The sequence below is a fragment of the Terrapene carolina genome, unplaced genomic scaffold (genome assembly GCF_002925995.2).
Source record: "Terrapene carolina triunguis isolate 2854851 unplaced genomic scaffold, T_m_triunguis-2.0 Scaffold199, whole genome shotgun sequence".
Lineage (NCBI taxonomy): Eukaryota > Metazoa > Chordata > Testudines > Emydidae > Terrapene > Terrapene triunguis.
Window position 1 is genome coordinate 2,484,506 of NW_020664550.1, and position 25,468 is coordinate 2,509,973.

General features: G+C 51.7%; 1 protein-coding gene across 1 annotated transcript in view; it reads left to right on the forward strand.

Annotated features, from left to right (window-relative positions):
* Positions 1-25,468, forward strand: part of LOC112118399 (phosphatidylinositol 4-phosphate 3-kinase C2 domain-containing subunit beta) — a 78,070-nt gene that overhangs the window by 17,887 nt on the left and 34,715 nt on the right. The window contains exons 2-5 of the mRNA XM_024216683.2: positions 5,851-6,871; positions 14,260-14,360; positions 15,684-15,838; positions 16,800-16,920. Of these exons, the coding sequence (XP_024072451.2) occupies positions 5,939-6,871; positions 14,260-14,360; positions 15,684-15,838; positions 16,800-16,920 (1,310 nt within the window). The 5' untranslated portion in view covers positions 5,851-5,938. The remainder of the gene's footprint in view (positions 1-5,850; positions 6,872-14,259; positions 14,361-15,683; positions 15,839-16,799; positions 16,921-25,468) is intronic.

Genomic DNA, 25,468 nt, shown 5'->3' on the forward strand with positions numbered 1-25,468 from the left:
GCAATTTTTAAATCAAGATTGGAGGTTTTTCTAAAAGTTCTGCTCTAGGAATTATTGTGGGGCAGTTCTCTGGCCTGGGTCCTACAGGAGGTCAGACTAGATGATCACAATGGTCCCTGCTGGCCTTGGCATTTAGGAATCTGTGATTTCGGTTTTTCGACAACCCCCTCCACCCCCAAATTGGTGACAGAAATGGAAAATTTTCATAGTGAACATTTGTTTTGTGGAAAAGCCATTTTCCATCTAAAAACAATATGACAGAAAATGTCTGAGCAGTTCCGCACTCAGCGGCACGTTATGGAAAGAAAGGACGCTGGCATGTGGGCGGCAGAGGGAACAAACAGACTCTCTGAAACGCATGCAGCGATGGGATAATCTAGCACCTGTGTGTCAGGAAACAAGCCCTCAGTCAGGACCAGGCGTTGCCTTGCTCCATGTCACTGACTAGCTTGCTTCGCCTGGGCAGCCCACTCCCACGCTGGCAAAGGTGTTGGGGTTTCAATATCACTGTTGTCATCAGTTCTCATTACCCATCTGACTTTGATACACCTCTTCAGTGCCACGGCGTTAGCGCAGGCTGGAAGTATAGGCTGTGGCTGCCTGCAGACTAATTCATTCTGGGTGGCTTGTGGGGGCTGGGTGGGAAGGAGCTATGGAGCCCTTCAGCCCTCTGTCACTGGTCTGAATCAAGCTCAGGTTGGTGGTGTCCAAAAGTCATTTCCCTCTGATGGTTGTATGGAATGAGAATGGCAGGTCTTGGTCCAGTTCTTAGTGGACAGGTGCCCACCTCAGAAAAGCCAACCCCATCGTCTCAGCAGAGGCACCAAAGCCTGGGCAGGCTGTGGAGACTGAACTCCTCTCTGACACCCTGAGGGCAGGGCCGGCTTTAGGCCAATTCCACCAATTCCCCCGAATCGGGCCCCGCGCCTAAGAGGGCCCCGCGCTCAGTGGCAGGGCCGCCGGGGTGGGGGCAAGTGGCTGAGAATCCCTTCCCTGGCTAGAGGCTCCTTTTTAATTTTTACTCACCCGGCGGCGCTCCGGGTCTTCGGCGGCACTTCGGCGGCGGGTCCTTCAGTGCCGCCGAAGACCCGGAGCGAGTGAAGGACCCGCCGCCGAAGACTAGGAGCATCGCCCAGTGAGTACAAGCCCCATGTGTTTTTTTACGTGGTTTTTTTTTTAGTCATCCCTGCCGGGGCCCCGTCAAAACTGTTCGAATCGGGCCCCGCACTTCCTAAAGCCGGCCCTGCCTGAGGGGGTCCAATCCGGTTCAGGGCTGAGCCGCACACGACAGGCCCCACATGTCGGGGAGGCTTGCAGTACCTACACTCTGGATATATGACACCTGCGGTGGCTGACCGCCCCTCGGCACCCCTTAGCTGTCCCCACAGTAGGAGTGACCTGCGAACGGCAGCCCAGGCAGGGCTTCACAGCGTCGCTGAAGCCTCTCGTGCTGTAGTCATGCGTCTGTGGGTTTCTTTGTTTAGGCCACAGGGAAGCCTGGCCAACCGGGGTCAGCTCAGCGCGATGCCGGCTGGCCACCAGTAACTCGGTGGAAATCCTGCCAGAGCGTCACTAACCACAGCAAGGAATCTTGTGGGGACAGGGCAGGCTTGTCTGCCACCCAGGGAAGGCTTAAGCACATGCCCAGGAAGCTGCTTTGCTCTGTCCGTGTCAGTCGCAGGGCACTGAGAAGCTGGGTCCAGGAAGGGGAATGAGGGTGTGTGTGTGTGTGTGTATTTTACCTATGAGTGTGCACACGCTCTTTCTTTTCTTTCTCCCTCTCTTTATAGCTCTTCTCTCTTTCTCTTCTTCTCTCGTCTCGGTGCACCTGCCTGCCTCCTAGGACAGCACAGACTACACTGAACTGCCACCAGGACAGGTTCTCCTCGCACCCCCCCACGCCCATTCCACTTTCTTTGCTGCAGCTCTCTTCATTCCAAGCTTCCCCCTGACCAGAGTTTGCAGCGCCTGAAATTCAGACTATATCCCCGGACTGCTCCCAAGTATCCTTGATACCTTTGGCATATGGTCGCAGGCATTGCCAGATTTCCCCTCCTCCACCTCGGGTTGCTTTTCAGGAGCTCTAAGGGGAATATTTCCAAGATGTGACTTCACTGCTGCGCTGGGGCGTCCAGAGGGAGACCTCTCCTAACCTCGTCCTCCCCGTCTGAGGCGGGGTGTGAGATCATTTCAGTCTCTGCCTTATATTTTTCATTGGTTTTGTCTCCTGCTGACGTTTGGCCCCCTCTTCCCATTGCTGTTAATCGCTAGCTGGCTGGGTTTCTCTGGGCAGAGGGAGCGGTGCTGTGTTACTGCCTCCTATTCATACGCCCAGAGCTTGGCACCCACAGAACGATGGTCACTTTGTTTCCGATGCAGATGGCAGCCAGCCCCTTGCTCGACGCAGTCTGTTCCTGTTCAAGTGCGTGGCGCTCTGGTTGACTATTGGGGAGGAGGCTTGAGAGCAGACCCCTCTCATTGAGAAAGGCATCCTGCACTGGAACGTTGGATCCCTTGAGCCTGATTCTCTTCTTAAATCACGAGTAACCCCACTGAAGTCAATGGGGTTACACCGACTGGAAGTGAAAGGAGAATTGGGCTTCTATTCCTCCTAGAAACCCCGTCAGCCTGAAACCAACTGACACTGTGACTCCTTGATGCTTCTCTTTCAGAGGGTGGGCCACATTTGCAGCAATGCAAAGCTGAGGTCCAGGTGCAAGAAATGTGCATGCAATTAGCAAGATTTCACGTGGCTCAGGTGCCTAATGCTCTACCTGCCTGCCGGCTCTGTTGCCTGATGTGTGTGTGGAACTGCATGGTCGTTTTTATGTGCAGGTGCACGGAACAGGCCTTTGCCCTCTGAAGTGGAGCTTCCGGTATTTGATTTTACTGAATTACACTGCAATTTCAAGAAAATTTTTCCTCATGACCCTGAGGAGACCCAGGAAGGAAAACATCAACCCTATGGGGTATGTAGTTGTGAGAAAGTGTCTCCCATACTATGGAACTATGGATTTGGAGATGGGGATCTGCTGGACTTGCAACTGGGGAAGCTGTAGGTGCTATGTTCCCTCTATGCTGGCTAATTAGCACCTCCAAAATGAAACTCATTGCTGTGGTGGTACATTGGGGGCCAATTTATACACAGGAGAAATGGGATGTAGTAAAACTTGGATGACAGTGATGTAGAATGAAAACTCAGTATTGTTCCCAGGCTTCTGATGGGCACATTGCAATAAGAAGGCTGTCTGTCTGTCTGTCTCCAAAGTGGTCAGGGATTGTTCTCTTTTCAAATGACTTGCAGTGCTCTCTCACCCCATAATGAGCACCTGCACGTTCCAGTGGTCCCATCGACATGTCCTCGGAACTGTGCTGGGGTGGGGTGGGGTGGCAGGGACAGGGTGACACACAGGGGAATGCTCTCTCATCAGAACGTGCCCATCCCATGTTACCATCCAAATATCCAGTTCCCATTGGGTGGGGTGCGGAGTGACCATCCTGTGGCTCACTGGCACACCCAGCCGTGAAAGCGATGGTTAGCCATGTGGCGTCCCAGCATGGAAAGGGGCATAAGATGTGCATGGAATTTATTAGCTGGAATGACTCATTCAGAGGCTCAGAGCATTCAATGACATGGTTTCCTATAATCCATGACAAAATAGTGTAACAGGTCCTAATTGTCCATGTACTGTACACCTTCATGGAGGCAGTGGGGACAGAGCTCAGATCTCCTGTTCCAAAAGTACAGGCCCCTACTGCTTCCGCAAAAGAAGAATCTCTGTTAGCTAACAGCAGTATAAGGCTTATGACCCACAATTGAACATCTCTGATTCCATCCAGTAGAAGTTGTGTGGGGGCGCGCGCGCGCACACACACACACACACACACTATCTCTCTCAGTTGTAATGTATTATCTGCTTCTTCCTGTGCCCCAGAAATCAGGATAAAGGGAAAAATATCCAACTCTCCCTTTTCAGAACTTTACTAACCTACCCACAAATGCTGCTCCTTGCAGAGCTGTGAGTGTGTGGATAAAGAACAGCTCTATTTCATAGCAGTCTCTCTGTTAATGATCCTCTGCCTTTCCCCTTACGAAAATCAAGAGCTAGACTCTCTCGACTGGAGAGTGAAAATGCTGAGCTGGCCGTCAGCTCCAGTGATTAAAAAAGCCGGACGCCTGTGTCTCCCGAGGTTTGGTCTCACTCCATTCTGTTGTTTAACATCCATGTAGTTATTTATTTTGCTCAGAAGGGAAGAGGAGGTGAAATATCCTTCCTCTGAGCAATGTCGTGTTGGCCAGCAGAGACCTCAGCGGTCTGCACTTCTGAGAGCGGAGTTCCAGGCCAGAAGATCAGTTGGCGGAAAAGGGGAATCTGGCTCTGTGCTATAGAGTTCTGTGGTCACTGTGGTTTAGATGTTTTGGGCTGGGGCCAAGAAGGAGGAAGGTGGTTTGCATCTGCCTTTTCTCCTCCCCCCCCCCCTTCACCTCCTTCTTTCACATCTGAACTTGGGAAAGTAAATTGTGTTTTCAAGGCTCTGCGATCCAAGGAGCGTGTCGTGCAAACTGCTCAGCACACTTGGGAGCAGCCTGCACTAGCTATTGGCTTTGACTAGTCTCGGTTAACATAGAGCACCGCAAGTGTGCTAGGTGCATTCCAGCCAATGTGGAGCCAACGAGCTGAGATCATTCAACCTGCCCTTAAAAAAAAGTAGATGCCCAGTTCCCAGTAATTCAATTGGGAACTGAGTGTCCATATCCCACAGGTGGTTTTGAACAATCTCAGCTGTGAGATTTCCCCCAGGCCGAAGGGTTTAGCTTAAGTCTAAAGTTACAGGACAGGATTCCTTGAGTGGCCATTGTGACTTGGTAGCAATGTACAGGGTGAAGCAGGGGAAATTCAGGCCCACGTTGTACATCGATTATAATGACTAATAGAAACCCCACCAACCCAGAATCTCCCGTGGCCTTGTTACGTTTCCCTTCCATTGTAGTGGGCTTCTGTAACTGTGGGAGATCCATGATTATTATGGCTAAGATGCTCGGGTAGCCTTCTACTCAGCCATTTCATCATTATTTGTATGGAGTGAGTGCATGGGGGCCAAGTCTTCACTGCACAAAAGGTGTGTTTTTACATCAAGGTAATGGAGACCAGGGCTCTGGTAGTTTTTACCTTGATGTAGCTAGTTGAGGTCATCCCATACCCTCCATCTGGAGTTGGCCTCAGTTACCTTCGGTGAGGTAAAAGCTACCTATGCCTTGTCCGCACCCTAGGATTTTGCATCGAGAGAACTATCCCAGTGTAATAACACACAGCCTGAGATCAGGGCCACCTCGTGCTGGGCACTGTGCAGAGTCATGGACCGATCCTGCCCCAGGGAGCTTGCAGCGGAGATGGAAATCCATTTGCAGTGGATAACCAATAATACTTCTGTCTGAGTCAAAGTTTTGAACCCACAGTGTTCGAGGGTTAGAATGCATTAGGCCTCTCCTCCACTCAGCAATCCCTCCCATCTAAAATCACCGCTACGGTTTGTGGGATCAGTTAATTTGGACAGCACTTTGGGAGGCAAGGGGAAGTGCGTGCCATGGAGTAACCCTGAGATTCTGCTTAATTCCCTTACTGCCACAGGGCAGGAGAACACTATAGGTTCCAAGACTACAGGGGCTTGATTTCCAGAAGTGCTGGGTACCTGGCTGTCCCATTGTCTCTGATCAGAGTTGTGGGTGCTCAATACTTCCGAAAGTCAGGCTCTATATAAAAGCAACATCCTTATTATAGCTAAGCCTTCGGTGAAGCAGTAGCCTGTGTGCTGGTACGCTGACCCTATCTTTGTCGCTCTCTCCTGCAGGTCACTGGTGGTGCAGTATGTCTTTGCTCCTAACCCCTGAGCCCAGCAGGAAGTAGCAGCTGGTCCCTGGCACCTGTTCCCCTGAGAGATGTCTGCGACCAGAGGCAATGGAGAGCACTGGAAGTCTTTGGAGTCAGTGGGGATCAGCCCGAAGGAGCTAGCTCTGGCTGAAGCCCTGCAGATGGAGTATGACGCTCTGTCCCGCCTGAGGCAGGACAAGGAGGAGAGTCAGGCCAAGCAAAACAATGACCGCTCCCTCATTTCCTGGGATGACCCAGCTCTGGATTACAACAAACCTGCTGTCAGGAACGACTGCCACAGCATCAAATTAATGCGAGGTCTCTCTGGCTCGGACTCCACCCTCAACTACAACTCCCTCTCGGTTCAAGGGAGCTCGAGAGCTCCTGGCACCAACAACTCTACCTCATCTGTCCCGCCACCTGAGCTGGAGAACCAGCCTTGGCTGAAGGGCCCTCTCGCCAGTGACTACCTGTACATCTTTGATGGCTCGGGGGAAGACTTCCTCAGCGAGCCACTCAACGGGACCTCGGGCCAAGATGGCTCCCCCAAGAAGCTCTCTCCTCCCCCGCTACCCCCTCGCCTCTCCATCTGGAACTCCTCTGAGGTGAATCACTCTTCCCTCAAAAGCTCCTCACTATCCTACAAAGGGCCCCAGCCCAGAGACATCAACATGTTCTCCTCCGCCCACGAGCTGTCCGATGGAAAGCTGCTGGCCCGCAGGATTTCGGAGGAAGACCCCTACGGCGCCATGGACTACGACGGCATCAATGACGCCATCACCCGCCTCAACCTGAAGTCCACCTATGACACGGATCTGCTGAGAGAGGCCACCTGGGGCTGGAAGGAAGGCAGGAACATCTTTGAGAAGGAGACCACTGGAAAGCCAGTGGCTCGGAGCAAGACCATGCCACCCCAAGTCCCTCCCAGGACCTACGTCTCTAAGTTTGGCAACCGGAAGAACGTGGCGCCCAACAAGAACCGCAGGATCTCAGTGGATCCGGTAAGAGGCTTTTGGCTTTCTCCTTAGAGGCTGGGCTGAGAGAAGCAGGTGTGAACCCCACCCCAATCCTAGGCTGCTCCTACCCATTCACAACTGCCCTTTCTAAGCTTGACCTCTAGGATTCAATTGGGAGTGGGTTTACCTCCATTAGCGGCCTTACAGGGTTGTCTTCACTGCATTGTAAACCTGGGTCTGAGGGACCCATGCTTGTGGACTTGGTGTTTCCAAGCATGTTTGAGAGTCCACACTGCACTGTAAACCTGGGTTGACAATTGCTGGACCCGCGTCTCAGCCGCGCAAACACATCCATACTGCACCACTTCTGACTCGGGTCTGTGAATTGACCTGCATCCACAATGCAAAATGAGTGCTTGCTGATGTTAGTCAGACTCATTTGTGTGTGGGCGGAAGGCGGGCTTGGTCTCAAACCCAAGTCAGAGCCTGGGCTTAGTGCCCAGTGTAGACATATCCGTAGAGAGCCCTCACCCCTTCCACCACCACCATAGATGGGGGCTGGGCAATGTTCAGGTGTGCGAGGGAGGCCTAGCTGGAAGAACCGGAGAGCACAACAAAAGGGAGATCTGGCGAGTAGACCCCCATACTGTAGGGACAAGGGGGCAGGGCAGGAGGTGGAGAGGAGTCCAAGGCCCGAAGGATTTGATAGGGTTCCATTTGCAGGGGTCAGTGGGGGAAGCGGGTGCTGGCTCGGCAGGGCAGGGCTCATGGCGTGTCTGTGAACTAGCACTACGCACAGCTGAGGCCAGGCCTGAGGCGGGAGGATGGTCTACTAGACTAGATGGCCAGGGAGCAGATGTAATGACTGCGAGGCAGCAAGAGCCAGGGAAGTGATGCATACCAGAGGAGCTGGGGTGTGGCCTTGCACAGAGACAGCCTGACCTCCTCAGGCTTCTCTCTGCATGCAAATAATCTGTGTGTGTCTCTCTCTCCCCGCCCTTTGTCCCCTGACTACTGTAGAGAAACCAGCTTGACTCTGGCTCCCTGTGTCATTCTGTGTTGTCCAATGTGTTGTTTACGCATCTTTATTAAGGATGTCTGTGCACTGGCTCTGGCCCCTTTCCCTGGGGGCGTCAGTAAGATCCCTTTCCTGAAAACACATTGCCCAAGAGGTGTTGGATCATGAGGCTGTGGCCTTAACCCTTCTGGAGGGTAGATCAGAGTGAAGAAATCAGCCTCTGGAGGCAGCAGGGGAGAAGAAATGCAAATCCTGTGACAGCCCAGTCAGCAGCTGGTTGTGATATTGCTATGCAAGGATCCGCCCGGATGCTAGAGACCTCGTGCGCATTCCCCTCTTTCCAAGCACCGATTCCCTCTCTCCTTTCAGCTCAGGCAACATCTGGGCCTCACTGGGCAGTTCTGGGTGTGGCCACAGCCACCAAGTGAATTTGTGGGGCTAGGCAAGGATTCTCAAACTCTTCCCTAGTGTGAGCTGTAGCTAAACCAAGAGATGGTCTCATGATTCCCTCCCCTCCCATCTGCCATCACCCACTTCCCCTGCCATTCGCACTTGCATAACTTCCCTGGGGCAACTACAGCCATTGCTGGCATCAGAAAGCAATAGGGGGAAAGTGTTTCCTGTACTTATGGTAGCTGGAAAGAAGGATGAGGAGCTGGCACCTTGTGATCAGCTGGGTCTTTGCAGCAGGGCCGCCCAGAGGATTCAGGGGGCCTGGGGTCTTTGGCGGCAGGGGGACCTCGCCGCCGAATTGCTGCCGAACACCCGGCTCTTCGGCGGGTCCCGGAGCGGAAGGGACCCCCCCCGCCGCGGGTCTTCAGGGCACTTCGGCGGCGGGTCCTGGGGCGGAAGGACCCCCCACCGCAGGTCTTCAGGGCACTTCGACAGTGGGTCCCGGAGCGGAAGGACCCCCCGCCGCCGAACTGCCGCCGAAGACCCGGAGCGGAAGAAGCTCCGGGGGCCCGGGCCCCGTGAGAGTTTTCCGGGGCCCCCGGAGCGAGTGAAGGACCCCGCTCCAGGGGCCCTGAAAAACTCTCGTTGGGGCCCCTGGGGGGCCCGGGGCCTGGGGCAAATTGCCCCACTTGCCCCCCCCTCTGGGCGGCCCTGCTTTGCAGACCCTGAGCAAAGTGCTCCGCATGCCAGTTTGACAAGCACTAGTCTAGGGGACACTCATGAGTTCTGAGAGCCCTTTTCCCCACATCTGCACCTGCTCTTCCTCCTCCCCTCCCCCCCCAGGTACACCATGCCCAGGAGTGGTAACCTTTCGTCACAGAATGCCGGGATCCTTATTGCTGCAAAATTGCCATGGGGCCTTGACGGGCCATTGACCACCAGCATTCAGGACCTTGATTTTAAGACTCAGCTGCAGGTCTCTAGCACTCAGACCTACGATGCCTTTTACAATCTGCCCAGGATCATTCGGGAATCCATCCCTATTGATTTGGTTGGCTATCCCAACAAATAAAGCTTCTGACCGGGGCACTTTGGCACTGCCCATACATTGCTGCTGGTCGGTGGCCTGTTGTGACACAGGCATCCATGTGCTTCCTTGAACTACAGCCCTGGAGACTACAACTGTTTGTGCTATTTATAAGGTCCAGGGGGAAAGTCCAAGCTAAAAGTAGTGTCCAGCAAAAGCCTTCCCCAGCCAGGCAGGATCTGCGTCTCCAGCCCTGACGGTTCTATCTGCTCTTCCTGGTAGCGAGGCTAACAGCTTGTGAAATGTCACAAGATCCTCAGGAAAGAGACTGGAGTCTCCTTGTAAGCAGCAGTGTGACTGCTTTCCTGCTGGGGCGGAGGAGGGTACCAAAATATCCTTTGGATCCAACCTTGCTTAAAATATATATATTCCCGGGCCCTTCCTGGTGCTGTCCTAGTAGGATTCCTGCTGGAAAGGGGGCTGCATCACATGCAAGTCTGTGGCTGGGGATATCCCCTCCACACCCCAGCACATGGTAGCAGCAGCTAATCAGGGAATGTGTGTGTGGGGGCGGTGAGGATCCTTCTCGGATGTGATGCAGAGGACCATGCCTCCAGGACCGGAGGGATATAAATACAAGTGAAGTCACCTTCCCTGTTAAGTCCTGCAGGACCCCCCTCTCCTTGGTCAGTGAAAGATGCAGCTGGGGGCCGCTGGTGGGGGTTATGTAAGTCACTCTCTGTTTAATCGGAGCCAGAAACTAATCATGAAAGAGCATTAAAATAGTCTTTAGCGGCGGTTGTGTTCTCTCCCTTTCTCTCCCTCCCTTTCGCTATTCGGTGGGGTAATTGCTCTGACAGTGGACCCATTGTCTGCTCAGAAAGAGCGAGCGAGGCTCTGAGACCCGGGCGCGCACACGCACGCATGGCGCGAGACTGAGCGTGGCACTCGGCAGGCTGCTGCCTGCCCAGCTGGCATTCAGGAGGGAGGGGGAGAGAGATTTTAAACAGGTGGTAGAGGAATGGGGGCCCCTGCTGGAACGGAAGCCCCTTTGGGGGATGTTCCTCTTGTTTCATGGTTCGAAGCGCCAGGAAGTTTCTTCGTTAGCTTTTGATGTTTGGATGTGCTTTATGTCAATGGAGAGGCCACGTAGTCCAGATGGGAGGGCACGGGGCTATTTGTGATCTATTCCTGCCTCTGCCTTGCTGCATTGCCCTGGGCAAGTCACTTTGCCTCATTCCCCATCTTGTCTGTTTAGATGACAAGCTCTTGAAAGTAGGGACTGTCTCTTACTATGCGTATGTACAGCGCCTAGCGTAAAGGGGGCCTGATCTTATTTGGGGCTGCTAGGCTTTACAGTAGTACAAATACTAATATGGGACTGTGGAATAGTCACCACTAGTGGAAGCCTCTTTGCTTGGCTCTTTTACAAGTAGACGAAAAGATCTGCTCTGGTTCAAAGGAATGATTATGGGGCAGTTCTCTGGCCTGTGTTATACAGGAGGGCAGACTAGATGATCACAGTGGTCCCTTCTGGCCTTGTACTCACGAATCTATGACTAGCCGTTGTGCTGAAAATGCTCCATGAGGAACTGTTCTGCATTGGTCAGATGGGACCTGCCAGAGCTTTTCCATCTCTAGTTGCTGTGACTCTGATTCTCTTCCCCTTCTCTGTTTTTTTATTAACATGACCGTGAAAATAATTGTGTAGCCACTTGTAGCATTCACTGTACTGGTGCACAGGGTGGGACGAACTGCTTACTTCATAGGCTTATACCTGAAGTGTGAAGCCAAGCCCCAGGCTCTATGGCACTTGGGGGGACATAGGTGGCTTTGTGCCAGCCAACTTGCCCTTTCCCAGGCTGTTGTGCTGCTGGAGACTAAACTGCCCCGCAGCACAAGTGAGGGTAGCCTGAGAACTGTTCTAACTTATGCGAGAAGAGAGCATCTCCATCCGCTGGCCAGGAGTACTGGGGTGCTGGTCCTATGCCAGCTGAAGATTCCCCTAAGGAAAGGTAGCTTTTAATCCCCTCTGTGCTGATCCAGTAACACACAGGGGCGTTTATGAGGTCTGAGGATTTAGCCTCTTGTGTGTTAGCTACATAATGTGCATTACACTCCATGTAGGAGATGCCCTGTGTGTTCAGTAGTAATAACATTCTGCATTTCTCTAGCATCCTCCAGCTGAGCATCTCCAAAGCCTGCTGGTGGGAGCATAGTCTTGTAGCAAAACTGAAAGACTGGCATTCCCCTGAGCTCCTGGGTTCCCTGCTCAGCTCAGCCACTGACTCACTGTGTGAGCTTGGCCAAGGCCTAGAAGCCTACATTTTCAAGTGCCCTCAGTTTTTGGATGCCCGACATGAGAGAACTTGGGCCTGATTATCAGAGGTGATGGGCACCTGCATGTAGCCAGTGGGAGCAGCGGGTGCTTAACACCTCTTCAATTCAGGCCATTGTGTCTCCAGCTGGGCACCCGAGACTAACAGGCACATTTGAAAATCCATCCTAAATGCTGGACCCAAATTAGTGTCAGGGATAGAATCCAAGAGTCCTGACTCCATTTCTTGCTCCACTTTGCCCCTAGAATATACGTGTATGTGAGCACGTTTCATATCCCCTTCTGTTAACCTCAGAAGTATAAACCCTGTCTCAGCAGAGTAGCTATGCTGTCCCTCATTCGCCCAGCCTTTGGGCATCACCAAAGGAAAAGGAAGTGCATACATCCTGTGCATGTCATCCATGTGCCATCACTCAGACTGGTGGTAAGAGTGACACCAACACTTCATATGGCAGAGAGGCAGAATGGCCAGATCAGATCAATGGACTACTTAGCTTGATATTTCATCTAGGGTTGCCAGGTGTCTGGTTTTCGACTGGAACGCCTGGTCAAAAAGGGACCCTGGCGGCTCTGGTCAGCACTGCTGACCGGGCCGTTAAAAGTCCAGTCGGCAGCACGGCGAGGCTAAGGCAGGCTAACTGACTGCCGTGGGTCTACGTGGCTCCTGGAAGCAGCGGCATGTCCCCCCTCTGGCTCCTAGGCATAGGGGCAGCCGGGGGCTCTGCACGCTGCTCCCACCCCAAGCACTGGCTCTGGACCTCCCATTGGCTGGGAACCGCAGCCAATGGGAGCTGCGGGGTGACACTTGTGGATGGGGCAGCACGCAGAGCCACCTGGCTACACCTCTGTGTAGGAGCTGGAGGGAAAACATGCCGCTGCTTCCGGGAGCTGCCTGAGGTAAGTGCCGCCTGGAGCCTGCACCCCTCACCCCCTCCCATGCCCCAGCCTGCTGCCCCAGCCCAGAGCCCCCTCCTGCACCCCAAACCCCTCATTCCCGGCCTCACTCCAGAGCCCGCACCCCCAGCCAGAGCCCTCACCCCCTACCGCATCCCAACCCACTGCCTTAGCCCAGAGCCCCCTTCTGCAACCTGAACTCCTCATTTCTGGCCCCACCCCAGAGCCCGCCCCCCCAGCCGGAGCCCTCACTCCATCCCGCACCCCAGCCCTCTGAGCCAGCCCAGTGACAATGAGCAAGTAAGTGAGGGTGGGGAGAGCAAGCGACAGTGGGAGGGGGGATGGAGTGAGCCTCGGAGGGGGGGCGGAGAAGGGGGCGGGGCAAGGGTGTTTAGTTTTATGCGAGTAGAAAGTTGGTAACCCTAATCTCATCTGTGCCAGTGGCCAGCAGCAGCTGCTTTAGAAGAGGGCGCATGAAACCCCATAATAGACATTTATGGAACCAGCTGTCCTTAGGAGAAATTTCTTCCTGACCCCATCTGTTAGTGGCTGGTTTATATCCTGAAGCATGAGAGTTGAAACTCAACCATAAAACTCAAATCCTTTCTTTTTAAACTATTTTAGTTCTTTGCCTTCAGCTATATCCAGAAGCAATGAGTTCTGCAGTTCATCACTGTTAGAGCTGGTCAGAAAATGCAACATTTTCCACAAAAATTGTAAATAAAATTAAGTGTTCATTTTATTCAAAAAATGTTGCTGAATTTTTGTCTGTTTTTCAGCAAAACAAAAACTGAAACTTATTTTTATTTTCAGTGTTTCAGTTCCCCTCCTCCTCTGGTCACTTTTGTTTCCACTGGAAAATCGGGGGTTACTAGGGGAAAAAGGGAAGGGGTGGGGGAATACTTTTTTACTGGTAAAATATCCAGAATTTCAATGCAAATGAAAATTTCCTGTAGAAACTTTAATTTTGGTTGGAAAGCCATTTTAAAAAAAATTATACAATGAAAACATTTCAACCCGCTCTGATTACTGTACCCCTTCTCCGCATGCTGCATCTTACCTTGCTCCCTAGTCAAAGGAGAATTTCCATTAAATGTGTTAGCCCCTCTCTGCCGTTTGTAATAGCGATGCTCAGAGAGGAACAGTTTCCGACAACAGTTGCGGTAACACCACACCAGCTTGTGTCTGGCTGTCACATGAATTTCCCAGGCCTCTACCACTTTTGCCCACAATCCGGCCTCATGGGGCCAGCCAAGTTGTCCCACAATGCTCAGCGAAAGCAAGCCCAGAGCGTCCAAGTGAGCAGTGGTGCTATGAACCCTGGGATGCACACCCAGAAATATTTGCGTCTCTCGCAACTGGATCCAGTGAAAGGGAGAGGAACCACGTCTTGGTCGCCCACAGGGCCGCCCAGAGGATTCAGGGGGCCTGGGGCAAAGCAATTTCGGGGGCCCCTTCCATAAAAAAAAGTTGCAATACCATAGAATACTATATTCTCGTGGGGGCCCCTGTGGGGCCTGGGGCAAATTGCCCCACTTGCCCCCCCACTCTGGGCGGCCCTGGTCGCCCAACTCGAGGGTAGACTGCAGTGAAGACATAGCCTATGCGTGTTATGGGGGGGGAAGGGAGTAAGAAGCATCCCATGGTGACTTGGAAATGAGCTCAGCGGAGTGGGAAATTGGGGCCCTTCCACTCCATTGGCTGCTGGTTGCATGAGCTTTCTTGCTACTATCCCTGCATCTCTTGCTCTCTTTCCGTGTTAGGTTGCCTCCCGACCGCACTCCTTAGCTAATGGCTATGAGCTGTTTGAGGTCTCCGAGGAGAGGGACGAAGAGGTGGCTGCTTTCTGCCACATGCTAGATGTGTAAGTACCTGGGAGGGATTGAGACGCGTTCAAGCCGTCTTTCTGGGGTCTCCCCTTCGTTAACTGCCCTGCAGCACAGGCCATAACTCGGAGGTCTGTCAGTGCACTGGTGGCTGAAATGCCCTGGGGATTTAATTACTGTGGCTTAATTAATCTTGGGAGAAGGAAGACATGCCTTTTGTTGTCTCCGCTGTTTGTGCTGCATGGTGGCTAAGCAGTGGCGCCGGGGAAGGGTCATTCCTGGGGTGCGAGTGATGAGACGACAAGCCCATTTTTGCTGGGCAGTGATTGGAATCTTTGGCACAATTCCGTGCAAAGCGGCACAGGAGAGGGGGGTGGGGGTGGCGCCCGGTTGGTGTTTGAAAGCTATAAAAGGGGCATTCGGGGGGACAACATAAGGATGCCCCTTTCTGCTCTGTTCAACACTTTGGGGCTGGGAGAGCTTTATAGAGGGACAGCGTGGGAAGATGGTAAATATCTTCTTAACATTCAGGGCTACATTGCCGCATGTAGGTGAGGGAAGGAGGGGAAAGCAAGAGGGGGAACTAAGACCATTTAGGACTCTCTTAGGCGGATGGTTTCCCGACATAAGGAAACTGAATGCACCAAGGGAAGCAAACAGAGGCCTGCTGTCTGGCTAGCTGCACTAAAAGCTGGTTTCAAGTCAATATTAAGCATGATATCCGTGATCCCTGCTGGCCACCCGCTTAGTTATTGCCAACCGGCAATTTCCCTTAGGCGTTGCAGCCTTAGTTCTGGAGTGGGAGGTGGCTTTGCAGATTAGTTCAGAGAGGGCGTTCTGTGCATAAGGGGTGGCTTGCAAGGATGCTCAATGGCACATGGGAGAAATGAAAAACAGGTGATGGAGGCTGGTATCTCAGCTAGAGAGAGAAGGTGGAGTCCAAGACACAAGCTCCAGGCCTGAACTGCTTGGAGGAAGGCTGTGCTGATGGTGACAGAGAAAGAGGGGAGCAGGAGGATTTAGCTGGCATGGGCCACGTCAAGCTCAGGCTGGCCATGAGACACCCGTGAGGAGATGTCAAAGAGTCAGGCCGAGATGCAGGACTGCATGGAGGGAGGCGAGTTGGAGAGAGAGAGGTAGATGGTGGGAGTCACTGGTGTCGGCCATGTGAGCCGATGAGATCACTAGGAGCTAGGTTGTAAAGGGAGGAGAAGAGGCCAGGAGAGAGTCCTCTGGTGCCTCTATGGAAAGGAGGAGAGAGGAAGGGGAGAATCCACCACACAGTGAGGGATAAAGCCCTTTGTGGATGGGGCAGGGATCTCTAACTCCTCTTCTGTCCCTCCCCCCACTTCTGCCTGCAGCTTGAGATCCGGCTACAGCACCAAGGACTATTCCCTCACCGGCTTTGTCTGGAGCACGGTCAACCTCAGCCCTGAGCACCTGGGCCACGGCATCAGCCTGAAGGTGACCGTGGTGTGCGACAGCGTGCAGGAACCCCTCACTTTCACCTGTGACTGTAAGTCTCTGCTAGGGTGGTAAGTATGATGCTTTGCTGCCCTCACGTCCACCTATGAACACGGTATCCTCGTGCGGCGAGAAACCCACACCTCCGCCGGTCCCCACAGCAATGAGGGGGCTAAGATGGCTGCCATTAGCAGCTCAAGCGGTGGTGTTTTCTGCCTCCTCCTGCAAATTCATCTTCCAGCTCCTATGGGACAGACGTGATCCTGGTGAAAGTGGCTCCTCTCCCAGAGGAGAGAGTGTCTGTGTTGCCCCCATGGGCGGATATGTGCTAGAGATGGGGCCCCCCCATCTAAACCCTGGGTTCTGAATTTCTCAGTGTCCCCCTGTGATGAGCAGCACCAAATGCTGCATCCGAGAAGGCCAGAGTGGGGTTGAGATCCAGGTGCAGATGTCTCAGCTCGTTTTCACTCTCCATCACTGCATGTGCACCAGGGTCTCTGGTCCTCTTTTGGATGTGGTTGCTTGGATACGACTAAGGCAGGATAAGCCTTAAATTACAGGCCTGATCCAAAGCCCATTGAAGTTAATAGGAGTGTCTCCACTGACTTTGATGGGCCATGGGCCGCTTGTGGCCCAATCAGCACGCAGCTGCGGCCCATGTGATATCTTCAGGGCCATACGAGTAGTATATATATTGTGTGGATGTGGCATGTGGCCCACATAACACACAGAGGGCTGCATATGCGATCCACAATGGTAAATAGGTTGAGAACCACTGCCCTAGGCGGTGGCTTGCCGCATGGTTTAGACGCTGCCCGGGATCTCGCCATGCAGGAATGGGACACTGTGGAGGCAGCGTGCGCTTCCTCGCGTGACTCCACCTCCAGCCGGGTGCAGAGAGAGATTGTGGGGAGTAGAGTCTCGGTCACTGAAACGGGTGGGATGGGGAGCCCAAGAGAATCGTGGCCTGAAGCTCTCGCCCTGCGGGGTTTGTTCCCTCCCTGCCCCCACAGGCTCCTCCACGGTGGACCTGCTCATCTACCAGACGCTGTGCTACACGTACGACGAGCTGCTCGGCATTGACGTGGACGACTTCGTGCTCAAGCTCTGCGGCCTGGAAGAGTTCTTGCAAAAGTGAGTGAACAAGCAGTGGCCGGCCGGCCGCACGTAGGGACCTCAGCGAGCCTGCCCTGGTGCACCCAGAACACCCCCTGGTGTCCGGGGGAGCGGTCGGTGGTGGAGAGCTGTCGAATCCTAGCTGTGCTAGGGGCAGGAAAAGGGGAGCGAGCCCCCAAACATCTTCCTCTGTCCCCTCTTTCGTTTGTCCTTCCTTTCATGCTTCTTTGCACGTTCACATGACAAGCCCTGTGGTTGCTGTTGGGCCCAGCCCCTCCCACTTTCCCCGGGGCACTGCGTCTCCTGAACGGGTCGGTGTTGTGCAATAGCTGGGTTTATCTGAACGCAAGTCAGGAGCCCCCTGGATTATTCCATTTCCTGCCTCCCGACATCACTGGGACTCTCCTGCCAAGAAAGGCAGGAGCCTTATCTTCCTGCTGCAGGATATAAGTAACTCCCCTTGACCCCATGCGCTGGGGAGCTCATGTTTGGAGAATATTAGAGGGCGGCCAAGAAAAGCTCTTGAAATACTAATAAAAATCCTGATGATACTCAGCGAAGTGACTGGGTCAGGCAATCAAGTTGAGAGCTTAATTTTTGGTATTTATTTTTAAGTGGCTGGCAAAAGGTTGCCAGCTAGGGCCGGCTGAACAGGGTAAATAGAAATTTGGAGGGGGAGAGGGAAGGGGGTTTTGAAAACGGTTTGGTTTTGCCAAATTTTCCTGCTGACAATGTTTTTATGCTTTTATGATGAAACCCCCCAAATGTGCTGGTGCTTCCTCCCATTTGGGAAGCTGAAAAATGTCAAACAAAATGCAACTTAAAAAAAAAAAAGAGGGGGGGTCCAGGCGGGGGGGGGGGGGGGGGGGGGGTTTAATGGAATATGTTTGCCCAGCTGTGGTGCAAGCCTATTTAACCTTTGCGGAAGGCCTGGGACCCTTGAAACGACCCCAAAGCCTCCGTCTCCATTAGAGAGGACTGGAGGGCCCCCCAAAAAATAGAGGCCAGCAAAATACCCAAACCCAGGGTTGTGAGTTCAATCCTTGAGGGGGCCACTTAGGGATCTGGGGCAAAAATCTGTCTGGGGATTATTGGTCCTGCTTTGAGCAGGGGGTTGGACTAGATGATCTCCTGAGGTCCCTTCCAACTCTGATATTCTATGATTCTATGAAAATACATGGACAAATAAAGTGTAGGGATGGGTCTGAGGAAAAACGAAACGGGGAACCAGTGGTGATTAAGGAACCAAGAGATTGTAAATTCTTTGGGGCAGGGACCGTCTCTGTTCTGTATTTGTACAGCATCTAGGACAATGGGACCTGGTCCATGACTGGGTTTCCTAGACGCTACAGCAACACAGGTGATAAATAATCCTGTGGGGAAAGGTGCCATAGTGACTGACATCCTCTGCATAGCCACAGGACAAGTGTGACTGCAAGATTTCCCACGTTGCCCTGCTGATGTGTCTCACCTGGTGGGACCACGTCTAGGAGGGAAAAGATTTCGTTCAGTCTCCATTGCCCGTTCTGTCCTCCTTAGGGTGGCCCGTTAGTGCTAGTGGCTAGTTTTTGTGATGTGGACAGGTATCCTCTGGGAACTAGACTGAGACCCATCTTCTTGATTTTGCCACCAAACAGCCTGCAGGCTCTAACAATGAACTGGTGGTGAAAGCCTCCTTGCCCCTGAGCCATCTGCGGTCCCCTACTTTGGCTTTTTCCTTTGCTAACTCTCAGTTTGCTCCTGTGTGCTCTGAGCTCCTAGCAAAACAAGGATGCTCAGGGGGACACTGGAGCAATGGCTGGCCAGTGACTGAAGTCACCCCACTTGTCATTCATCACCATTAAGTGTCAGTCTCTCCATGACGGAGTTACTCCCAGTTGGTGGGACTTTAAAGGTGGCTTTAGTTTTGCCTCTTCAGAGCTTGTGGCCCAGTAATGATGCCGGAGAATGTGAGCTGGCAAGCAAAAACCCCCTATTATCCTGGCTGGGCTGTCAGTGAACAGACTTTTAAACCACATGGAGTCCTCAGCAGAGGATGGCTTGGAGCGTGCAGGAGACCAGATCCAAGGGAATAAACCGCCCAGACCAGTTTGCTTTCCAGCATGGAAAGCAATAAAAGCTTTCTAGTCTCAGGGCTATTTCCGGCTCCTCTGCAGCCCTGGCAGGCTGTACCATAGCTTTAACCACAGGCTGGCTTTCTTTGCAGTCATGGAGGGAAGAGTCTGTATGTAAATGGCTTAGAGAGCAAAGTCTCAGGTCTGGCATTACCAGCCTTCCTGAAACCACAGGTTTTAGTCCCAGCAGGGGAAGCTCAGCCTTTCATCCTTCCCAGGTAGAAGAGTCGAGTACTACTGATGTCCTTGACTGCTGCACATGGGCATTAAAGATCGCCTGGTGCTTTTTGTCATTGCAGCTGTTTGCCCTGATACAAACTTCCCTTCCCTGCGTTTTGACGTTGCCTCCACCCCAGAGGCTGCTGCATTTCATGGGTGGAGGAAGTGTTTTTCTGTAGATAAGCTATCTGTAAAGCTCCTTAGAATGAAAGGCGTTCTCTGGGCACAAAATCATATAGATGTAACATACATGGCCGTATGGGCAAATAAAACATCTCCTGGTAATTACATACAACAAACCAGAACAAGCTGCCCTAAGGACCTGACTCTGCTTCAACAAAGTCATTGGGAGCTTTGCTATTGACTTGACTGGCCACAGAATTAGGCCCTAAAGGGGCAGTTGGGAAGTCTCCTTGTGCAGGGGAATCTCCTGGTTGGCTCCATTCCAGCCATTCCCCGCCCTCTGCATAAAGGGCGTGATTAGGATTGGGCAGGGGGCGAGGCTGTGCTCCTTGTGCTCCAGCAAATCTTGCCCGGCTGGCAGAATGGCCCTAGTTGCTCCAGCCCTTTAGAGCAGCCCTTCGTCTTAGAATCGCCTTTGCCCTGTTTTCCATCTGCCCCGAGCTCATGCGTGGCTGAGGAATAAGCCCAATATCTATTAGTTGTGTGTGTGTGTATTTTAGAGAGGGCCGTGTGCAAACCATATATATTAAAGAGCCATATTTACCAAAGCAAATAGATATATGACCTATATAGAAAATCTCTTCGGATGATTGCCATTGCAACTGCAGTGGATTGCTGGAAATGCCTCTCTCCAGGGGGAGTTTGGCTAGCCTTGAGGGGAAAACTCTGCCAGTTGAGAACTGGCAAGACCATTCCAGCCTCCGAGCTAAGGGACCAAGACGAGCTGCAAATTCTCCTCATTAGCAGCTGGGCTTTTTCTACTGATGCTGTCAGCGTCAGCAGAAAAATTGTCTTCCTTTGTGTATAATGAGCCTAAACCAGAAGCAGCCTCCCTCTGAAAAAGTAATTTACATCAGATGAGGGAATAATGCTCCCGACTTGTCATCTGCAGGCTCCTCCTGGTCTTTTTTTCTTTTTTCTTAAAAGGATCTGGTGTATGGTTACAAAGAGAGGAGACAGCTTTTCTCTCATCCTTGCATCTAAAGCACAAACTGATTGCAGAGGGTGGCAGAGAAAGGCAATGTTGAAAACTTTTGCACAGGCACAAAAGGGTGTCTGATGTCAGCTTTGCTTCAGGGAGGGAGGAAGGCTGGTCTTGTGGTTAAGGCACCGAGCTGGAACTCAGGAGAGCAGGATTCCAATCCTGGCTCTGCCACAGACTCACTCACTGAGTAACCTTAGTCAAATCACTTCATCCCTCTCTGTGCTCTGTTCCCTATCTATAAAAGAGGTTATAATATTTTCTTTCTTCTATCCTTTGTCTGTTTAGATTGTGAACTCTTCAAGACAGGGACTGTATCTTATGTGTATGTACAGCACCTAGCACCATGGGGAGCTAATCTCAGCCCAGGCATGTTGAGGCTAGAGTAATACAAATAAGTCCTTTTTTTTTCAGCTGTCTAATCGACATGCCCTGCTCATCGCTGTGAATCTTTGCACACATTTGGCAATGACACGGCTCGTCTTTGCTATGGGCTGTGTCCCCTCTTGGCAGGGAACAGCATGTCTTGGGGATAGAGCAAAGATGTTCCCTGTCTCTTCTCCTACCCCCCACCCCCCCACACACACTCTGAAGGGTCCCTAATGAGCTGGGGTGAGAATGCGGTGCTCCATTTCACTGGTCTCCTGGAAAGACCTTGGAGGAAAGCCCCTGAACAAAGCCACATTGTTTCTGATCTCCCCGCCCCCCTTCTCTAAAATGCAGTAGATGCCAGGAGTGCTCAAAGCCTCCCCTAGCTGTTTTGGCCAACCAGGCTGCTCAGCAATCAGAAAACATCCTACACTGACACGTCGGTTTCTGGACTCTCTGGGCTTGATTCTTCTCTCACTCACGCCCAGTGCAAAGCAGGAGCAAGTCCACTGAAGTCAGTGGAGATGTACTGGTGTAAACAAGAGGGACATAAGGCCCTCAGTGTTCAGTCTTCAGCCAGGCTCCTTCCCCCCACTAAAGTCCCTTCTTCAGCAGATATAACATAAGCTTCCCCTGCTCCGTCCTCACCAACGTCCTTTGCCCCTGATCCGGAGAGATGACAGGGGAACTCCTTCTCCACGGCCTGTTCAAACTTTGTCACTTTCAATGGTGGCTTTTGTGAAGGAGGCACCAGTCTGACTGAGACTCAGCAAACTCACTTCACTCCCATCACTAATCACCGGTGCTCAATTGGAGGCAGTGATACTGAACCCAAAGGGCCCATAACCAATAGCCCCTTCACTATGCTAGATATAGGCTGTGCTGAAATCCATACCTATTTACCATGCTGGATGCCCCAGAAATGCCTAGATTAGATGGCAGATTTGTCGTCAGGCTGCTGCAAACATGCAAAGCCTGTGACTATTTCTGGTCCTACGCTACTAAGTAACTATCTATCTAAAGTTCTTTTATGAGCCCCATTACTATAGTATCTGAGCACCTCATAATCTTCAGTGTATTTGTCCTGCCCCTGTGAGGTAGGGCAGGGTTATCATGCCTTTTGTATAAGTGGGGAACTGAGGCACAAAGAGGCTAGGTGACTTGCCCAAGGTCACACAGGGAATCAGTGCCAGAGCTGGGAATTGACCCACCATCTATAGAGTCCCAGGGTCATGCCCTAACCACTGGATCATCCTTCCTTCCTAACTAGTTTCTATTTTTTTTTATCATCAACAACCTGTTGCTAAAATAATAACACACAAACCAGTACCCAGTGTGCTACCATTTTGGTATGATACCCCAGGAACAATGTGCTAGCTCCCCCGATGGGTCTGCAGATAATTAACAAGCTGTTCACAAAGCCACACACCCACCAGTTACCAGGGTGTCCAGTCCCCTATACCGAGGCAGACTAAGTATTATCTAGCCCATCCATGAGAAGGTGTTTCTCTGACTGCTCTTAAAAATCTCCAATGACAGAGATTTCACAGCCTCCCTAGGCAATTTGTTCCAGTGTTTAACTACCCTGACTGTTGGGAAGTTTTTTCAACTGTCTAACCTAAATCTCCTTTGCTGCAATTTAAGCCCATTACTTCTTATCCAGTCCTCAGTGGTTAAGGAGAACAATTTATCACCCTCCTCTTTATAACAACCTTTTACGTACTTGAAGACTGTTATCATGTCCCCCCCTCAATCTTCTCTTCTCCAGACTAATCAAATTCAATTTTTTCAGTCTTTCCTCCTAGGTCATGTTTCCTACATCTTTAATCATTTTATCAGAGGGGTAGCTGTGTTAGTCTGTATCCACAAAAACAGCGAGGATTCCGGTGGCACCTTAAAGACAAACAGATTTATTTGGGCATACGCTTTCGGGGGTAAAAAACTTGTCTATTGTCAAAGGCGCTAACTCAATCGCCATGTAAACTGTCTCAGTCTGAACCTCTTGTGCTCATCAGCAATCTTTTGTTTTCCTCCTGCTGCAAGACTGAAAATAGATAGTTTTTGGTCTGTTCAGAATATCCTAGAATTTCTGTAGATTAATCTAGATTTGGGTGACAGTTCTGTTAAGAAAACAATGAGGAGTCCAGTGGCACCACCAGATTCCTCATTGTTTTAACCATTTTGTTGCTCACCTCTGGACTTTGTCCAATTTGTCCACATCTTTCCCAAAGTGTGGTGCCCAGAACGGGACGCAGCACCCCAGTTGAGGCTTCATGAGTGCTGAGCAGAGCTTTTCATGTCTTACTTCTCGTGTCTTGCTTACAACACTCCTGCTAATACATCCCAGAATGACGTTCATTTTTTTTGCAACAGCGTTACACTGTTGACTCATATTTAGTTTGTGATCCACTATCACCCCTACATCCTTTTCTGCAGTACTCTTTATTAGTACTCTTTAGGATTCTTCTTTAGCCATTTCCCATTTTGTATTTGTGCAATTGATTATTCCTTCGTGAGTGGAGTACTTTGCATTTGTCCTTATTGATTTTCATCCTGTTTATTTCAGATCATTCCTCGAGTTTGTCAAGACCATTTTGAATTCTAATTCAGTCCTCAAAAGCATTTGCAATCCCTCCCAGCTTGGTATAGTCTACAGACTTTATAAGTGTCCTCTCTATGCCATTGTCCAAATCTTTTATGCTAGAACCAGACCTAGCATAGATATGTCCTTCCAGCTTGCCTGTGAACCATTGACAACTGCTCTTTGAGTGTGGTTTTCCAGCCAGTTGGAACCTTGCAATAGTTTCACCTAGGCTATATTTCCCTAGTTTGTTTATGAAAAGGTCATGAGAGACAGTATCAAAAGCCTTACTAAAACTGAGATATATCACATCTAGTGCTTCCCTCCTATCCACAAGGCTTGTTACCTCATAGAAGAAGGATATTAGGTTGGTTTGACATGATTTGTTCTTGACAAATCATATTGACTGTTACTGATCACCATATTATCTTTTAGGTGCTTACAAATTGATTGTTTGGTTATTTGCTCCATTATCTTTCTGGGCAGCAAAGTTAAGCTGACTGGTCTATAATTCCCTGGCTTGTCCCTATTCTCCTTTTTATAGACAGGTAGTATATTTGCCCTTTTCCAGTCCTCTAGGATCTCTCCTGTCCGCCACAAGTTCTCAGAGATCATCTCTTATGGCTCCGAGATCTCCTCAGCTAGTCCCTTAAGTATTCTAGGATGTGTTTCACAAGGCCCTACTGACTTGAAGACATCTAACTTGTCTAAGTAATTCTTAACTTGTTCTTTCCTGATTTTAGACTCCGATTCTACCCCATTTACACTCATGTTTGTTGTCTGATTTCCGCTAACCTTTTTGATGAAAACGGAATCAACCAATGCTCTATTGTTGTAGGGCAGAGTGCAGGCAGGAGGTGTGTTGGGAGTGCTGAGGATGTGGAGAAAATCAGAGAACCTGAATTAAAAATCCTCTCACTGGGACCAGGGTCTGGGCACTTCTGCCCCAGCGACCCCAGTCGCAACCCCCCTCCAGGCCTTGGGCTATCACTGGGCACTTAGTCCCACCACCTCAAAGTCTCACCCCTTCCCTACTCCTGAACTTGCCTGGTTATGTTAGGCAGTTGCACCAGCTGTGTGTGGGGTGCAGGTCAGGATGCAGGCTGTGCTGAGATAAGAACCAGCTATTCCTGCCGGAGCAGCCTGGGAGAGGCAGGGCTTCCTGCTGCAGCTTCCCCCACTCCTGCATTGTTCCCTCCGTCAGAGGAGTTTGAGGCAAGGGCCGGCCCAGCTCAGTCTCTGGGTTCCGGCTTGGGTTGCAGCAGAGTGCAAGCAGGGTTTGGGCAGCCAGTGTGCACAGGCAGCAGGAGTTGGAGCCCCCCTCCCGCCCTGCTCCGCATTTGAACCGCCAGGTCGGGTGCGAGGCAACTTAGACAATAAAGCTGAGATTTTCAAAGCTGCCTAGGGAATTTCAGCCTCTGGTTCCCATTCATTTTAATAGGAACTGGGCATCCGTGTTCCCTGGGCAGCTCTGAAAGCCTCAGCGGAAAGCTTTGAAAGGAGCTGAGACGCCATCCTCCTGCTCCCATCCCATCTGTAGCCCTGTTCCCTGTTCTCTCAGTGCCATACTTTCACCTCCCAGCATGCTGTCCCCAGCCCCTCTGGGCCTGTACCTGCACTGCCCCCATGTGCTCCCATCTCTCCTACTCCGCACTCCTTCCCACACCCTCCTATTTCCAGGCCATCCTGCCCTTGAGCGTGCAGGTGTTTTAACTCAGTTTCCCCCTCCCTGGCCACCTTGCACTCTGCTTTCGGGGGGGCGCCAGTGAAAGCCGCACTGGGCGATTCTCTGCTGCAGCTGACAGAGAGAGAGATTCTGTATCGCAAGCTGCCTCCAGAGTATTTCAGCTCCTGTCGCTTCTAGATAAGGCCCTTCAGCCAGGCCAGGCCAGACCCAGAGTTTGGTTCAACCTGAGTTTGGTCTTTACTGAGTTTGTACGTGACAGTCGCCACTTGGGCTTCCTGTGTTGTAGGGCTTTGCCCAGCCCCCACTGTAAGTTAGTGCAAGCTCCGGGCTGCCCTTACTTCTGCTGTGCTTCCCTGGGTCGCCCATGTGTAACCAAGAATGAGGCCGAGAGACCCTGGTAGCCAGGTTCATCTTCTCCCCTGCTGCATCCC